We start from the raw sequence: 15,901 nt of genomic DNA, 5'->3' as shown, positions 1-15,901 counted from the left end.
AGGTTTGGACCTCACCAATCGTGCACCAGTCGCACAAATTAACTGATCACCATGGCATCATCGTGATAATACTGAATCGATTGAGACAGAGCTGCATTCCTGATGTTGACACAATAGTCACTGGTAGCAGAGGATCTTGGCCGTGTTGACGGCGAGCAATCCGATCGCGTGCCGTATCGCGCATGTGGATGTTGCTTCCGTATGCCTTGTGATCGCCGCCCTAGGTATGGTAGTCGCGCATTCATTGATGCTCATCCTTGAGAAATGATCTCTTCTCTAAAAGACATTGGTGAAATAAATATAACAATAACTTTTCGATTTCATACCTCGGGCATGGGTTGCTTCCAGAGTGAAGCGATGCAGATTTGGGACAACAGTATGGCTCCAACTTGCTATGATGCGCAACGGTCCGGAGCGGCACGCTCGCGTCCATCAAGCTACCCGGGTATCGCAATGCAACCGTAAAGAATTTCGATGAACAGGTATGTCTCATCACGTTTGTCTATGGTTTCGCAACATGCATTGAGCTCGTGGTTTGGTGTTCTAGTGAGGAACGCCAACGGTAACTATAAATGTCGCCCGAAGCCGCCCCACCGTCCTTACGTCATCGATCTTCGCTCAGACCCGTGCGTGTGCTCATGCATCCAATATGCCCTTCTTCGCCTTGACTCTGCGCAATAGTGTCTTCCATCCCACATAGCCATGTCCGCCCTTCTCCACTCCGTCTACCAATCTTGCTTTTGCTTCTGCGTACCATACCCGCCAGACTGATTAATGGCACACCATGTTAGTCTACCCGCTCGAAAGACCTGCATCGGTATTGCACTTACTGGTCAAGACCACTGCGGTCAAAGGAATCGCAATAACCCACATCAACCAGAAGTCGCGCGACACCGTAAGGCGATACGGTTGTTTATCCTGAAGTTTCATGAACTGGCTACCGAAGATCGAAGCGACCGTGCCTAGCGGCATGAACACAAGCGTCATCACCGCAATAGTCTTCATACTTTGATTCTCCGACTGCATCAACTTGCTGTCACCCTGCGTGACGATGTTGAACGACATCTCGATGATGTTCGAAAGCCTCGCATTCAGACTTGCAAGCCGTCGCTGCGTCGACTCGAACAGGGTCTTTCTGTATTTGAGTGCCTGCCGAGTATGCCTTTGCGGCATCTCTGGACTTTCGCCTGTCGCTACCTTGTGATGGCTATACAGATCGTTCAGAGTAGCTAAGGCTGCTTCGCAATTCTCACGCAAATACAATGTATGTTTCGTGAGGGTGTGCAGCTCCGTGAAGAAGTGTTTCGGCAATTCCTCAGCTGCTTTCCCCGGTTTGCTCGCGATTCCCGAAATTTGCTAACGGAACATTAGCATGAACGGTATTACATAGTAGACTGGAGGGATATGATATACCGTTTCCAAAGGTCCAAACGTGTCTGCTATGGCCCAGGCAGTCCAATCTAGGATCTTATACATCTCCTCGAACACAATCTCCAGCAACACATACGGATCGTTGAGTAGTTCAGCGCACGTGGTTGACACTGTAAGTTCTCGGATTCTATCATGCAGCGTACTAGGGGCGCCAAAACATACCAGCTCTACCCTGGCTTTGATTGGTATGGCGGCCAAGGTATCATCACTATCTGATGTCGACGTTCGCACTGGCTTGGGCAATATCGTTGATGGCTTTCTGATTCTCAGCACAATACCTGGCTTCAACCAGGTGAAGTGTGTTCGACTCGGAGGCTGTATCAGCTTCCGACCTTCAGCTACTTCGGCGGGCGCGGTCGTGTTCTCGGGTATAGCAAGCGTATTGCACAAGAGGTGAAACCATATGCACATCGAGCCATCCAGATCTTCTCGCGCAGCAAACGACTGCGAAACAGCTCGTAAGCTCTCATCGACGAATGCGCTTGGAATACTGCATGTGTCGAAAAGCTCAACCAGCGCTTCAGTTGTCCCTGGTGCAGGCGTATCCCGGGGTGCAAAGCTAACATTGTCAGCAACTACGTTATGGCTAACGGACATTCTCACATCACACGGACAGCTCCCTCGCTTTTCGACTCGAGCTCTTGCACAGACTTCAGATTACACTTATCAACACCTTGGGCGGCATTTTCGCGCCATTCGAACAGGTCCAGTGTTATGCCAGTACTTGTCGCACCCCGCTGGGTCGCCGCGAATAATGAAGCTCTTCTTTCAAATTCATCCAAAGGCTTGCGATCGGCAGTCAAACTTCTGAAAGAGCTCATGTTTCGGCGTGGTCCTGTTGAAGATGGTTTGCTGAATCAAACGTGCGAACAGTCGGTCTGTGAGGATGGCTGGGAAGATGTCGCACGCTCACATTACAGCGATACTGTACCAATAGCGACAGCTCGCACACTCGAAAGCCATCGCTCACCTCGAGCACTATCCAAGGCCACTGCTGCCTCGTCTTCCCTAGTCACCAAAAAGGTCGAGTCCAGCGCCACAAGTTTCGACCATAGCCGTGTACCATGTCAGGCGGAATTTTGGCTCGAAAATTCGGGCCATGAGACCACAGACCAGCGGTTCAGTGCTTGGCATTTTCCAGCTCTGGCCAAAAGTGGACATGCAATTTCGAGAGCTGAGAGAAAAAGTCCGAGCGGACCTATCGGGATGAGCCGTCAGCGTTACGCTTAATTGGTGGCGCAAGGCTGAAAATGCCAAGGTGGCAGCTGGCAAGCATCGAACCCCTCCAAGTGGTACTGTACACGAGGTCGCGACCTGTCGCATCCGTCCAGCACCAGAACAGCATCTACTCCACTACGCCGGGTGTATCCGCGCATGAATCCTGTGGCTTATCGATACCACCTTTCAAATACGAGTTACGTAGTGGTGTGGACGCGGCTTCATGTTAATACAACTAAACTCCTAAGAGAGCTGTCCGCACCAGCTTGCATCAATGCCGACGGCAAAAGGCGCACAGTTGTAGCGCTCGCTGTTCGCTTCATACTGTCACATGGAGAATCATTCCCTGCATGGCGCAGGCATGAAAGTCTCGCCGAACAATGTTAAATGACTAGGGTAGCCGAAGATGTAGAACTACTGGAGGCGCACACTGCAGCAACGCTGCCAAGGTCAATACGTTGCAAATCACATGCCAAAACGGCCCCCAACGTTGCCTTTCGCCGCATGGTACTGGATGTTACATGGTCGTGGTCTCGACCCTTTCAATCCGTACCTTGTCCTACAGAGCCTCTGTCGAACGCCACAATGCCTCGATGGGAAGAGTGGAGTGATCAGGCAATACGAAGCGACCAATGGAAACATCCTCTGCGCGGGCTGAAGTCGAGGGTACACCCAAAAGCAATTGTTGTAGATATCTGCGCATTCGAACGGGCGCTACACCCTCGTACTAATCGAGCATTAGTCCGAACAGCAAGCTAAATATGAGGGTACCATACACTATCGTCCGCCGAAGTTGAATTCAAACTTAGTCCCAGATTCACTGCGGCTGTATCTAAGAGAGAATCGAATGGTATAAAGACTCTACGACCTCTGGAACCTTTATTGGCTTTACTAACACCCATCAGGCTTACCCCTCCAATCTCTCTGGCAAACACGGCGGCGGCTTCGATCCCAACAGTAACACTTCTGTACAAGTACCTTCGTCACAACAATTCTATCCAGTTAGTCTGCCCTCAACCTTCTTCCTAACCTTTATCGATCTGACAATTCTTATCAGACACAGTCCCATCACTGTGGCGGAGGTTCTTACGATCCAAACAATCCCACAAAGCCTGTCGTTGTAGTGCAGCACCAACCAGTATCGCAACTACAGCCGACATTCTCACCCCAGGTACGTATGCTTCTTCCTCTTCCTGGTCATTGCCCTGATAGAAGTAAAGACACAAGCCACAAACTACTACCAGCCTTATCAACAGTATCATCAACCTCCGCCGCCAGCCGCGAGCAACCAGCCGGGGTTCATTACTCAGCTGTGTGGTTGTTTCAAGTGAATAGATCGACATTACCATCACCATGGTCGCGAATGACGCTCAAGCATCAGTTCGCGAGATCGCGCCATATGAACATGCTGCTCCGTACCAAGGTGACAACGGAGCAAATGAAAAACAACCAGGTGTCTCGTCCGTAGTGGTTAGTTGACCCATCCTTTTTCATCGTTCATCGGCTAAAATGACGCAGCGCAACGGCCCGATAGAGCTGAAAGGATATTCGTACATCTTCTCACCCATTACTACGGTGAAATGGGGGTTTCCGAACTTCTATCGCAAGCCAGGACTTGGGTATCAGAAGCTTGGCCAACACCGTCATCGCGACTGCTTTGATCGCGAATGGACGGGCGACTATGATGATCGATACATCTCATCCTGGGATGGCCAGGTTTCTAAGCTCGTTGTACAAGCGGTGGACGATATCTTCGAAAACAACACGGGATCTACGTACCGGAGAACATTCATCCGCAACATTGCGCCAGTGTATTTGCGACTGGCCAACTGGCCCTTCAAACACATTGACTTTGCGCGGCTCAATGGGAAGATTCCTAGTGAAGACTACCCTATGCTTTGCCTCAAATGGTTCATCGCATCGTGTATGATCACGATATTTGTAAGTTGACTCTCTTCTTGGCTATGAGATACGACTAACGGTAGTTCAGATCTCTAGTCCAAGCCCTGCTGAGATAGCTTCACGAAACGGGGGCAACTACGATCCCGTGCCGTATCAGTACTTTGGGTACCCAAAAGTCGCCAAAAACGCGATCGAGATGCACAGACCCAAAGGTCTCGCGTCGAGTGAGGCCAACCCTATCGCTGAGCGTGTCTTGCGTCCCAGATATCTCTGCTTCTTGCGTGAGCAAGGTAAGCCGGCGATGATCATCAAGGTCGAAGATTGGTAAGTCGACAAGGCACATGCCACCAGTAAACCTCTGACATATCCAGGCTGGCACAACAAAACGGTAACAGTCTATCATATGTCTTTATTGCATACACCGCCGAGCAGTTCAACACGCCCGATGACTTTAGGGTCTTACATGAGATTGCCGACGCCGCGGCGCGCAACGCGGGTGTCATTGCATACTGGGTCGGATGTTCTTGTATGCCTGACAACCAACTCGAGGAGGACGTGTATCGTATATGCGATGTCATTCGAGGCGCGCAGTCCCTCGTGATCGCAGTCGCAGCTCCAGCAAACAACAGGTACGAGATCAACACACCTGATCTCATGCTTCAACAATGGGGTAGCCGAGTGTGGACTTTTCCGGAAGTTCTCCTAGCTCCTGCTGGTGAGATGATCAAAGTCTACGTGCGTGACAGCGATCTATCGCAGCCAATTCTGGTCGCAAAGAATCAGTTCGCTGCTCAAGTCTGGCACGACGACGCTCATGTCGCCCGACAGCTTATCGACCACTACGAAGGAAATTTGATCTTGAGCCAGCTTGAGCTCGTCACGCTTGCTCTCGAGTGCCTGCACAAACGCCAGACTGGAGAGTATCTTCCTGGCGATCACAGCTACGCTTTGATGGGCTTGCTTCGCTTCAGGCCACAGATCGATCGTACGGACTCTGCGTTTCAAGCATTCGCGCGGTATGTAAAACAGCAAGTGCATTCGCATATCCTATCACTGATACCCCATAGTCTCTCCCTTGCGAACGGTAGCGACCAGCTACTGGAGCGTCTGATATGCATGCTGCCGAAGACGCCGGACCAACCGTGGCACTCGATGGACGATGCCTACAATGCCAAGCTCTGGGACATATTGCCTCAAGATGTCGGTATTGCCGGTGTTGGTGAAGACGATAGCATCATCCTTGACGGTTGCCGTGCCGCAAATGTACGGTGGAAGTCATTCACACCAGTCGCTTACACTCGGCGCGACTCGTGGAAACGTATGATCGCGAAGTTGATGCTGCGTCTCGGCGGTGTCGTGTTCATCGTTGCTATTACACTCCTTGCTATCCCTTTCGCTACCTCGATACTGCGCGCCATCGGCGCCTTTTTGCTCATCTACTCACTGTTGATCATGGGCTTATCGCCATGGTTGCTTCGCTTGCTCTACCTTGGCAAGTTTTGGGAGCAACAATGCTGGTTTTTTGGCTTTGAGGGCTATATGGACCTGGAAACGATTGAGACCCAGATCTTTGGTGGTAGACTTGGGCGCATGAAGTGGACCGTATGTGCGCTCTCATTCCATCCATAACGTTGTACTGATTCTGTTCTCGCACTTGTAGGCAGCGGCTAGTCCACTTTCCAGGCACGAGCGCAATGTTCATGGCGAATGTGTTCCTGTCGATCCAACAACCGACCCTGCCGTTGCAGCTCTTGTACAACGAGCGAAATCAGCTGGACCTGGGGAGCAGCGCCTCTTCACGCTGGTAGATACCGGTGAGTGCTAGTGGTAACGTGAGCAGCGCGAAGAAGATGCTAATTTGTCATAGGCAACATGACTGCGATTCTCTTCCTTGCCGAACGACCACCCGTGTGTTTTCTCATGGCCGGCTCTGAGGGCGGTATGAAGCGCATCATTGGTTGCTCCTACGACTGGACCACGGCAACGATGTACCGAGAAACCGTGCTGCGAATAGGTACAGAGTTCGAGGACAAGATGTCGCGCATTGGACGTGTCAAGATTGGCTTTAAGCGCAAGCAGCATCCCTTCGGCCCGTTGTCCCAGGTTGGCGAGGCAGAAGGTAAGCAGCTGTAGTGGATTTGGACCCGGAATGCGTTATGGTGTCATGTTTTGCTATCGTGCGAAGTTTTGATTGCGCATGAGTTTCAGTTGCGTTTTGTTGATGACGAATGGAAATTGCTGGAAGCCTGGCCCCTGTGTCCCACCATAGCGTTTGTGGGGATTTCCACTAGTCCAGATAGGGCGAGCCCGGTTATCTTAGTTTGGATCCGTGACGACAAAGGGCCGACTATAGCGTGAGGTCAATCTATCTTGATAATCACATAATCAATGCATTCGACACACCGCATTTCGTCCTAACGACATCCCAAAGAGAGATAACCGCGCTGTTCTTCAGCACAAGACGTGTGCCTCTAAGCGACTGACCATGTATCATTTTGTTGCCCCACTCTTCTTGGTCTCTTCGGAGGGCCAAGCGAACAGGCCCGACCACCAGCTCAACAACATCGAAGCCGTAACCACTAAGCAGCGCAGAAAAGTTCAGAATCGGAAGAACCAACGATTGCATCGTGAGTCTGGTCTTAAGCACCCTGCGCTTTGCTGAGCTGATTTCGATAAAGGTCTACGAAAGAAGAAGCCAAACGCGGCTTCTGCTCAATCCTCGCGCCCATTCCAAGTTGATCGCTGGCGCCTGGATGAACTGGACGACTTGCTCATCGATGCTGAGGAGACCGCTACCAAGGATCTCACCACCAAGGATGCGAATGTTGTCAACTCGACTGCTACTCCCAGAAGCACTGTGGTATTCCGGGACTCACTCCTATGCGTTTCGACCTTAGTTCCAACCACGCTCAATCCCCCGCCCATGGTCTTCCCTCTTTCCACCGATCACCTCCTCCACCTAGTCCAATACAATGTTTTTCGAGCTTTCGTCTCCAACAAGCGTACCCTGAATGCGCTTCTCAAAGGTTGGTCATACGACAAGCCTTATACAGAATGTCCGGTTTGTCCTATCAGCTTACCCTACACCGACGATACCAACATATATCCTCTAAACCCTAACATACCTCCGTCGCTATTTCCCACTCGCTTGCAGCAAGAGCGTACACACTCGTCCTGGATCAATCTCTTTCCATTCCCTTCGCTACGAGACAATTTCATTAGGTACGAGAAACAACTCGACCATTGGGATCTGTTGGATGATCTTGTTGGGGAGCTTATGGGGAGTATACCGACCCAGGAGCGAAGAGGTACACCAGTTGCTATTACTTTGTCTGATCCAAAGACTGCGCTGGAACAACCGGTCGCAGCCGTAGGCAATGATGACGATGGGGTCACAGCGGGCCGCAGAGGACTTATAGTCTGGGGAGAGCCTCATGTTAAACAGAACTGGGAGGCTACCCCAGCGTTTCTGAAGAAGTGGTCGTGGGCAGTGCAAGGATGCGACGATCTGCTTGCTTCTAGTAACCGTTGGAGGTTGGCGAGAGGAGAAGAGCCTCTAAGTCTTCCGGCAATGGAAAACTTGTCTTTGAATTAGAAATGTCCTGATGCGGTATAAGTAAGAAGGCTTGTAAGATGCTATACTTGTCATTGCAAAGCTATGATAAGAGAGAAAGTAGGATATCGGAAGATTGGTCGGTCGTGTAGAGAGAGATCTCTTTGCTATGTTATGAAGAACTAGAAGGTACAATGAGATTCAGTGTTTCTGCAGAGATACTACTCGTCATCCGGCAATCCCACGATCTTGAGCGAGTCTTTCCATAACCTTTGTGCCTTCTCTACATCATAAGCCCATGGGGCGTAGCCCGGTGCAGTGTACTTGTCATCGCCTTCCTTGTATGGCTCCGGCTCTGCGCAGTCAACCAAGTATTTGCCACCCCTGTTCTTCCAAGTCTCAGCAACGGCGGCCCACACCGTTGTCGCAGCACCCTGCTCGACACTCTTGATTGTAGGGTATACGTGATCCTGACCATCGAAAGCGTCCGGAGGCAGATGCTGCATGAGTGCGGTCATGATAACGCCTGGATGGACGCTCGTGGCGTGAAGGTGGCGCGAGCCATGGCGACGCTCAATCTCATTAGCCAAGTAGATATTCGCCGTCTTGGACTGGCCATAGGCCATGGTAGGGTGATAGTCGCCCTTCTGGAAGTTGTAGTTGTCGGAATCATTGATGCCGCAGATGTTGTGCGCTGAAGAGGCGAGGCTGACGACGCGGGACGGGAGGCTAGGCGAGGCGGCTGCTAGAAGGGCGGGTTCTAGAAGCTTGTAGAAAAGGAAATGCGATAGATGGTTTGTGCCGAATTGAAGTTCGTGCCCATCAGCTGTGAAGCGGAGATCTGGTATAGCCATGATTCCGGCATTGTTGACAAGGAGATGGATCTTTGAAGTCTTGCTAAGGATAGTCTCAGCGGCGGCCCGGACAGACGAGAGTTTCTCCTGGTCCATCTCGACGATGGTCATGCGTGAAGGTTCTAAGATACCCTCGAGGGCGGATTGAGCCTTCGCTGTGTTTCGGGCGGTAAGAAAGAGGGTCGCGCCAGTGGCTGCTAGAGCACGAGTAGTTTCGATACCTATGCCAGACGATGTACCAGTAATGACGATGACCTCCCCCTTAAGTGTATTCTCAGCCTTTTCGTCCTTGATGATTTGCATAGCTGTTGGACGCGCATCGCCTGGGCCTTTTGGCGAAACATGGGCCTGAGCGTAAGGAGACATTGTTTCAACGAGAATGAACTTGGATATAGAAGGTGAATGTGATTCGATTGTGATGAATTGATGAGATCTTGAGTGATTTTGAAGTGTATCGATGGAAAGATGTTTCACAGGTTGGCAGGCTGACCACATATATAATGAAGGCACTGCACATAGTCGCACATCGCCGGGTCGCCGCGGACTCGGCACTTACAAACCATCGCTCTCATAGGGGCAGAACAGGACGAATGCTTACACCGCTGCTCCGTATGGGCGTCTCTACCATGTCAGGTATCAAGTGCTAAATGCTCGATATATCACTTGAAATGAGGCTCAGTACCTGGACACATGGGAATACTCGGACATCTAGCTGCGAGCTAGGCTGGAGGAAGCGACAATGTCATCCGGTGGGGCCAAGCTAGATCGCAAGTATGGCCGGGGAGACCCCGAAGTCAAGACGGACTAGGCTGGAATGGGAGAAAATGTCATCTGCGCTAGTAGTAGATCGCGTAACGAATTTCGCCAAGATCTCAAAAGTCTTTGACGGATGCCGCTTTACATAACGTTATGTAAACATGTTATGTTGGTAAAGCACCATGCCAAAATAGGGGTTAAGTGTAGAAAACACCATGTAGTACCCTAAAGCAGAGTTGTCGGAGAGGTAGACACTGTAACTCTGCAGGAGCTATAAGCTGGCTTCAATCGCAACTCAATGTGCAATCACTGCATCAACTTTCTGGCTAACAGCATCCTGAACAAGACCTTCAATACCCAACACACGGCCACATACGACCTCGACATGGCTCTAGTTCCACCCACGACGAATCTCAGAGAGCAGATGGAGACCACAGCCCGAGCCTTCTTGTCGGCATTCGAAGAGGGCGCAGCTCACAGCGACCCATCAGTCATCAATCGCGATCTTACATCCGACTGCACACGTCATTTCCTCCCGGCAACTGTTATGAAAGCTTTCGGACTTGCGGCAGATGCTTCCTTCGACACGACCGCTTTTCAAAGCATGTTCGGGAACGATATCAGAGTGCTGCACTTCAAGGATAACGTCATGTCCAACTTGGCCATTGACGTGGAGGCGCGCCGCGCCGCTTTCACAGCGAAGGCCGATGTGTTTGTCAGGAGCAGTGGGAAGACGTATTCCTCTGAGGCTGCTTGGTTTTTGTACTTCAATGAGGATGGGTCCAAGGTCAAGAAGGTGGTTGAGTTCTGCGACAAGGATGCTCTGTTGGAGATGGCAAGCGATGTGGCCGCTGCATAGGGAATGTAAAGACGAGTCGGATGTAAGCTAGGGAGCTAGGAAAGACAATGACTTAGCTAAAATCAGTGATCTATCGCTCCACAGATGTACTCTCGAGAACTTACATGACGTTGTGATCGTGTCGTGCTGGAGATAACGCACCGCGACGCGATTGCCGGCCACTGTCGATGCATCTTGGCTATACTCAGTAGAAATGTCAACAAGTAAGTCAACGAGGGCTGGAAGTGTGAGAAACAAAAGCACGAATGGGCTTAGAATAAGAAGAAAAATAGGGTGGAGCCAGCTCTTCCGTTTCCACCAATCCAAAGACATGACTGGCCATGTCGGACGCCGGTGATTGAACTGACTAGAACGCAACATGGTTGCGAATCTCGGCCCGCTGGATATGAAAAACATATGCATTTGTGTGCACGATATGTCAAGCTGCCGGCTTCACATTCACACAGATCCACTTCACGATTGCATCAACTGTCCCCAAGTACTCACGGAAGGAATCAAAAAGTACATGTTGTCCTTTGCAATGAGTGATCGATGACATATGCGTGCAGTCATCAGTGGTGCCTGCTTGGAGTGGCTGCATCGTAACGGCGACCACGGGTACCCCATTGTGGCATGATAAAGCGCAGTATGCGTCAGACGATGGCATGCATACACAAGACGAATACCTCGTCTGGCATTGCTGATCCAGGCGCTAGATCATTAAATTACAACGCGTTATACCTTGTCGCAATGTGCCGATGATACAAACGTGCTTGGTCCGTCGAACGTAGTACGTAGCGCTTTGAGAGTAGAACTTAATCGAAGTATAAAACCACTCGCGCCGAATGCACGCGCCATTTCAGCTTGGGGGACAAGATCGAAATTCGGCCCAGGTTTGGGGCTTAGTAACTGCGCATCAATCGTCAAAAAGCCGAGCAGTCCCTCATTACCTGCACAGCTTAACATATCCTATGGTCATGGCTTCACTACACCAAGCGACGGATAAGCGGCATGTAGATGGTCTCACCCTGAGGATGTGGCTGCTTAGAATCCTACACTCTACCCTATTCGAATGCCGTGTTGCGCGTACGACAGGTATGCAGATGGGATCACCAACGTGGAATTGCGCTACAGGCGATCTTCACTGCTTATAGTGTAATAACAATGTGCGCATGAATAGTCGTTCAGCAAAGTCATGGCTCCGAGAAGGGGGAGTCTGGGCGTCTGGACCTAGGTCAACTGAACGGTGAAGTAGTGCAGCGTTCCAGATACAGTTCGTTTCAGGAAAATGGTGTTGTTGCGGTAGAGCTAGATATGCAGCTGCTGGGTGATCGTATAGTGTTCATCCGAAACAGCTGGGGGTGGTACACGCCTGCGAATTCCGTGTTGTACTTTACACAAATGACTTTTGAAATACTTGAAGTAGGCACCGCACGTAGGGTACCAAGTTGTATATGCAAGGTTCGGCTGTGCAAAGGCGCGTTGAGACTATGCGCAATAGTGAGGCTACCTAACCCAACAGATGATGATCTGACCGGGGACAGCAGTGTATGGACGATGGGACGTGTGTGTACGCAGACTCTCGGAATCTTGTCTTGCTTCAGTGATCACCTTGGTTCAAATCGGGAAAGAAGCCGACATGCAGGGTGGTATGGCTGCCAGCCACCACAACTTTGACATTACGTAACGGCATCCTCAAGCAGAGACTCAGTCAAGGGATACAAGACCTCGCGCTGTAAGTAGGCGCATTGCTACGATGTTGCCACGCAAGAGTACGAAGCACAGTATCGATCACCACTGCAGGCCACCAGGTAGGTAGTAGTAGATGCCGGAGGGAACTATACTTCCCTTGTTGCCGAGGGTCTGTCATAACAAGTGGAGCGGAGACACTTGTTCCTGATGCCCGGTTCTACCCGCCGGGCCGAGCCCTGCGTTAGATTTCGGTAAGCCGCAGGAAGCTAAGGCAGCCTCGCTAGTCATTGTGGTTACACCTGATGCAGATACGAACACCATTTCAGACAAAACCCATTGACCAGATGCAGTCAAGCGCTGCTTGTCATCGCCAACAAAAGAAAGGGTTGGTCTCTAGCTACTGGTGGCTCATCTACACTCACTGTTACAGTGTGGAGGCGGACCCACATGCAGTAGGGATTGTATACAACACCTTGTGGCTGTATTGGCACGAAGTTTGACGACTGATTCGACATCGTCGTTGTCACCATGTGCTCTACCTTTCACACCGACTTGGAGATGCATAGTATGGTGCCCAGATGTACAGGTTCGCTTAGATGCAAAGAAGGTTGCGTTCACGAAACGGGATTGGAGTGGGTGTGAACGATTTCTCAATTTTCCGCGATCATGCTATATATGCTGAGTTAGAAGATTGCGAATCGTCTCAATAACCGATCAAGACTGAAGCATCCAACCTCTATTTCTCTTGTTGACGATCTTGCACATCAAGCACCGACTGTACTCATCATGAAGTTTCTTATTACTATCAGACTTCCCTCCGTCTGTTCTGGGACGGACTATTCCAGCTATGCTATCTTCAAAGATACTAGCTCTGGTCTTTCTATTCCGTTTACTAGTGGAGAGGCATTCGACGTATGGATATGCGATGGCGAAGAAGTGACGGGTGACCTCATGGATAGCTGGCTCGCCCAAGCTTGCCATATGCCCAAGTCGATGCTAGTGCGAGATCCCACTAGCATACCTCGCCTACAGGAATATGCCAACGGCCGTGTGGCTCAGATGTCCGAATTCTCCGAGCGAATGCCAAACGAGCCAACAAAAGAATGGGAGGAATCAGTGCTTCGAGATGCAGAGATGCTCTATGCCCGAGTCTGTGCCAATGTCCGAAGTCAAAGGGTCCTTGGCAATAAGATAAACTCTCAGCCTGGGAAAGAAACTGTCCTGCTAGTCGGGGCGGGTATCATGAATCTGATGACCGCTCATTTCTTAGCTGTGCGTGGCTACCGCATTCGAGTCGTCGACCAGGGGCCAGACCCTCGCTTTTGCCAACCCAAGGATTGGGCGCGGCTAGGCGTTACAAGCGGCGGCCATAACGCTCGCATGTTCACCAACACCGAAGCCGACAATTACAATGAGCAAGGCAGCGACATATACCGGGACATGCAGCCCATATTCCGTAATACTGTCCGCAATGGCGGATGGAGTGTAAAGTCGCCAAGAGACTTTTCTAGCAAAGAACAAGCTTGGGTCGACGCTTTTGAACGCATTCCGGGTTGGATGGCGGCGACTTTCAAGAAGAATATCCATGAGGTGAACTGTGAGTCCGGGAAGATCTGGCAAGAACTTATGAACACCTACCCGCAGCTGTTCAGTGACGTCGGCTTCCACAAGGACATTATACGCATGTATACGGAGCCAGTCGCCTTGGAATCATCCATCAGTCTGAACGATAGACTTGGTGCGCTTCTCCAAGCTCCTAGTCCCGAGGAATTCCTGGAGCAATATCCCAGCTTCCGCCCCGCCGCCGAGACCAATCATCTTGCCGGAGGCATCATTGTGGACGGTTTCACAGTGAACGTCCACCTATTCATGGCTAAGTTGATACATCACCTCGCTACCCTGGGCGTGGAATTCGTGTGGGATTGCGAAGTCCAGAGTATCCAGCGCAACTCTGGAGGCGAGGTCATCATGCTCAAGTCAGAGAAGGGAGACCTGAAGGCCGATCACTTCGTCATAAGTCCTGGTACCACAAAAAATGAACTGTTGAACGGGACGGCCTCGGAGAACCTTGTCCATGGCGTTCTAGGAATATGGTTGCAGATCCCCAATCTGAGCCCGACAATGCATAATTCCATGAAGATCCATCGACGTGGCCACAAGGTAGAAGATGTCAACATCACCGTAGCCAATGATGCAGAAACTGGTGAGGACATTCTCATCTTTGGAGGTGGGTACGGTTACGTCGGTCTAGATCGCCCATTACCAGACTCGCAAGAGATGGAGGCTCTCTACGCCGAGCTTGAGGAGGTTGCACGAATTTACTTTCCACAAAACTATGCTGCTGCAAGAAAGCGGGGCCCTATGGCCTTCTACCCGGGCGGATACCGTAAGTTCTGTGTGCGGCCTTTCACACCGACAGGCCTTGGCCTTTTCGAAAGGGTTCCCATCGCTGGTGGTGGTCAGCTGATCATTACTGGTGGTAACAACACGGGTGGCTTCGCACAGGCTCCTGCTGTGGGACGTGCAGTGTTGCGATCACTGATGGGCGAGGAAGATCCCATTCATGTGCTATTCCACCCTGATCGCGGAAGACTCCCCTTTGCCAAGACCATCGATTTGCAACTGCCATGCAACAGTTTGAGGCTCCAGGATAGTTTGAATACGAAAAAGCGAGAGCCATTGAAACTGCTCCTGCTGTGCTCGGATGGTCCTCAGCACCGTTACCTCCGCTACCGTCTCGATCAAACCTTTCCTGGCTACCATTGCATCCAGGAAACAAGCTATGGGCAGTTCCACCAGCTATTGAAGAAGCGCCGCATCGTTGATGCGTTCTGGCAGAAGTATCACGGGCTTCGCCGCCAGATCTTTGGTCACGACCGTCAGCGCAAGGCGTACTTCGACCGTCTCATACCGCAGGATCATGTATCGCCCGAACCGAACCTCGTTGTCGAGAGCGTCAATTTTCGTGACGTATGGGACGCAGTGGAAGAGTGGCAGCCCGAGCTGACCATTGTTTCAGGCACAAATTATATCGGCAAGAAGTTGACCGCGCGTGCGGGGCTGATGATCAATATGCACACAGGCCATCTTCCTGAGTACAAGGGAAACCACTGCATCTTCTTTGCACTCTACGATGGCGCAGTCGATAAGGTCGCATCAACGTTACATCAGCTGACATCGAGTTTGGACGGTGGTGACGTCCTGGAGAAGGTCTTCCCGCCTATCTTGCCAGGAGATAATGAGGAAAGTCTGTACACGAGATGTCTAGAGATGTCGATAGATCGTTGCATAGACCACGTCGGGCGCTGTTCGGAAGGAGAGCAGCTGAGTTTCGTGCCACAGAAGGCTGAAGGGAGAACGTTTCGACATCGAGACCGTACCCCAATGAAGGAGTTGTGGTTGTGGTGGAAACTGAACGTCAATGGCTTGCTTACAGGAATAGCTAGATCGAAGTTGGCTATCTCATAAAAGACGTGATTAGATTTTGGAGTTGCGTCAAGTGCCGAGCATTGGGGCCACTGTGTAGCGAGTGTCTCGAGAGATCTGATTAGCATGCACATAAACCTCATGTTCGAAAATACATATATGCATAGCGATGCTTTGGATTCAGTTGTTGTATGTAGACTGTTGAAGACCCCATGCGACCTCCCAAGTACT

At 50.9% G+C, this 15,901-nt stretch overlaps 5 protein-coding genes across 5 annotated transcripts; 3 read left to right on the top strand and 2 right to left on the bottom strand.

Annotated features, from left to right (window-relative positions):
* Positions 1–636: 636 nt before the first annotated feature.
* On the bottom strand, positions 637–2,252 carry J4E82_009975 (uncharacterized protein; the record flags this gene model as incomplete). The annotated part of the gene is made up of 4 exons (XM_051736193.1): positions 637–767; positions 831–1,356; positions 1,414–1,990; positions 2,035–2,252. 4 exons carry the CDS (start codon positions 2,250–2,252, stop codon positions 637–639), a joined length of 1,452 nt encoding a protein of 483 aa, XP_051584041.1.
* A 990-nt stretch (positions 2,253–3,242) lies between these two features.
* On the top strand, positions 3,243–8,146 carry J4E82_009974 (uncharacterized protein; the record flags this gene model as incomplete). The annotated part of the gene is made up of 13 exons (XM_051736192.1): positions 3,243–3,251; positions 3,555–3,650; positions 3,707–3,820; positions 3,985–4,119; positions 4,168–4,590; positions 4,640–4,875; positions 4,923–5,567; positions 5,619–6,153; positions 6,212–6,365; positions 6,419–6,670; positions 6,872–6,905; positions 6,985–7,178; positions 7,230–8,146. The coding sequence occupies 13 exons, from the start codon at positions 3,243–3,245 to the stop codon at positions 8,144–8,146; spliced, it is 3,744 nt and encodes a 1,247-aa protein (XP_051584040.1).
* Positions 8,147–8,325: 179 nt separating this feature from the next.
* J4E82_009973 (uncharacterized protein) lies at positions 8,326–9,324 on the bottom strand (the record flags this gene model as incomplete). Its single annotated transcript, XM_051736191.1, has 1 exon — positions 8,326–9,324. One exon carries the CDS (start codon positions 9,322–9,324, stop codon positions 8,326–8,328), a length of 999 nt encoding a protein of 332 aa, XP_051584039.1.
* A 688-nt stretch (positions 9,325–10,012) lies between these two features.
* Positions 10,013–10,573, top strand: J4E82_009972 (uncharacterized protein; the record flags this gene model as incomplete). Its single annotated transcript, XM_051736190.1, has 1 exon — positions 10,013–10,573. One exon carries the CDS (start codon positions 10,013–10,015, stop codon positions 10,571–10,573), a length of 561 nt encoding a protein of 186 aa, XP_051584038.1.
* Positions 10,574–13,030: 2,457 nt separating this feature from the next.
* J4E82_009971 (uncharacterized protein) lies at positions 13,031–15,712 on the top strand (the record flags this gene model as incomplete). The annotated part of the gene is made up of 1 exon (XM_051736189.1): positions 13,031–15,712. One exon carries the CDS (start codon positions 13,031–13,033, stop codon positions 15,710–15,712), a length of 2,682 nt encoding a protein of 893 aa, XP_051584037.1.
* Between the last annotated feature and the right edge of the window lie 189 nt (positions 15,713–15,901).

The sequence above is a fragment of the Alternaria postmessia genome (genome assembly GCF_024291825.1).
Source record: "Alternaria postmessia strain BMP 2775 chromosome Unknown scaffold_107, whole genome shotgun sequence".
In the NCBI taxonomy this organism is placed as follows: Eukaryota; Fungi; Ascomycota; class Dothideomycetes; order Pleosporales; family Pleosporaceae; genus Alternaria; species Alternaria postmessia.
This window is presented reverse-complemented; position numbering and strand designations above follow the sequence as displayed.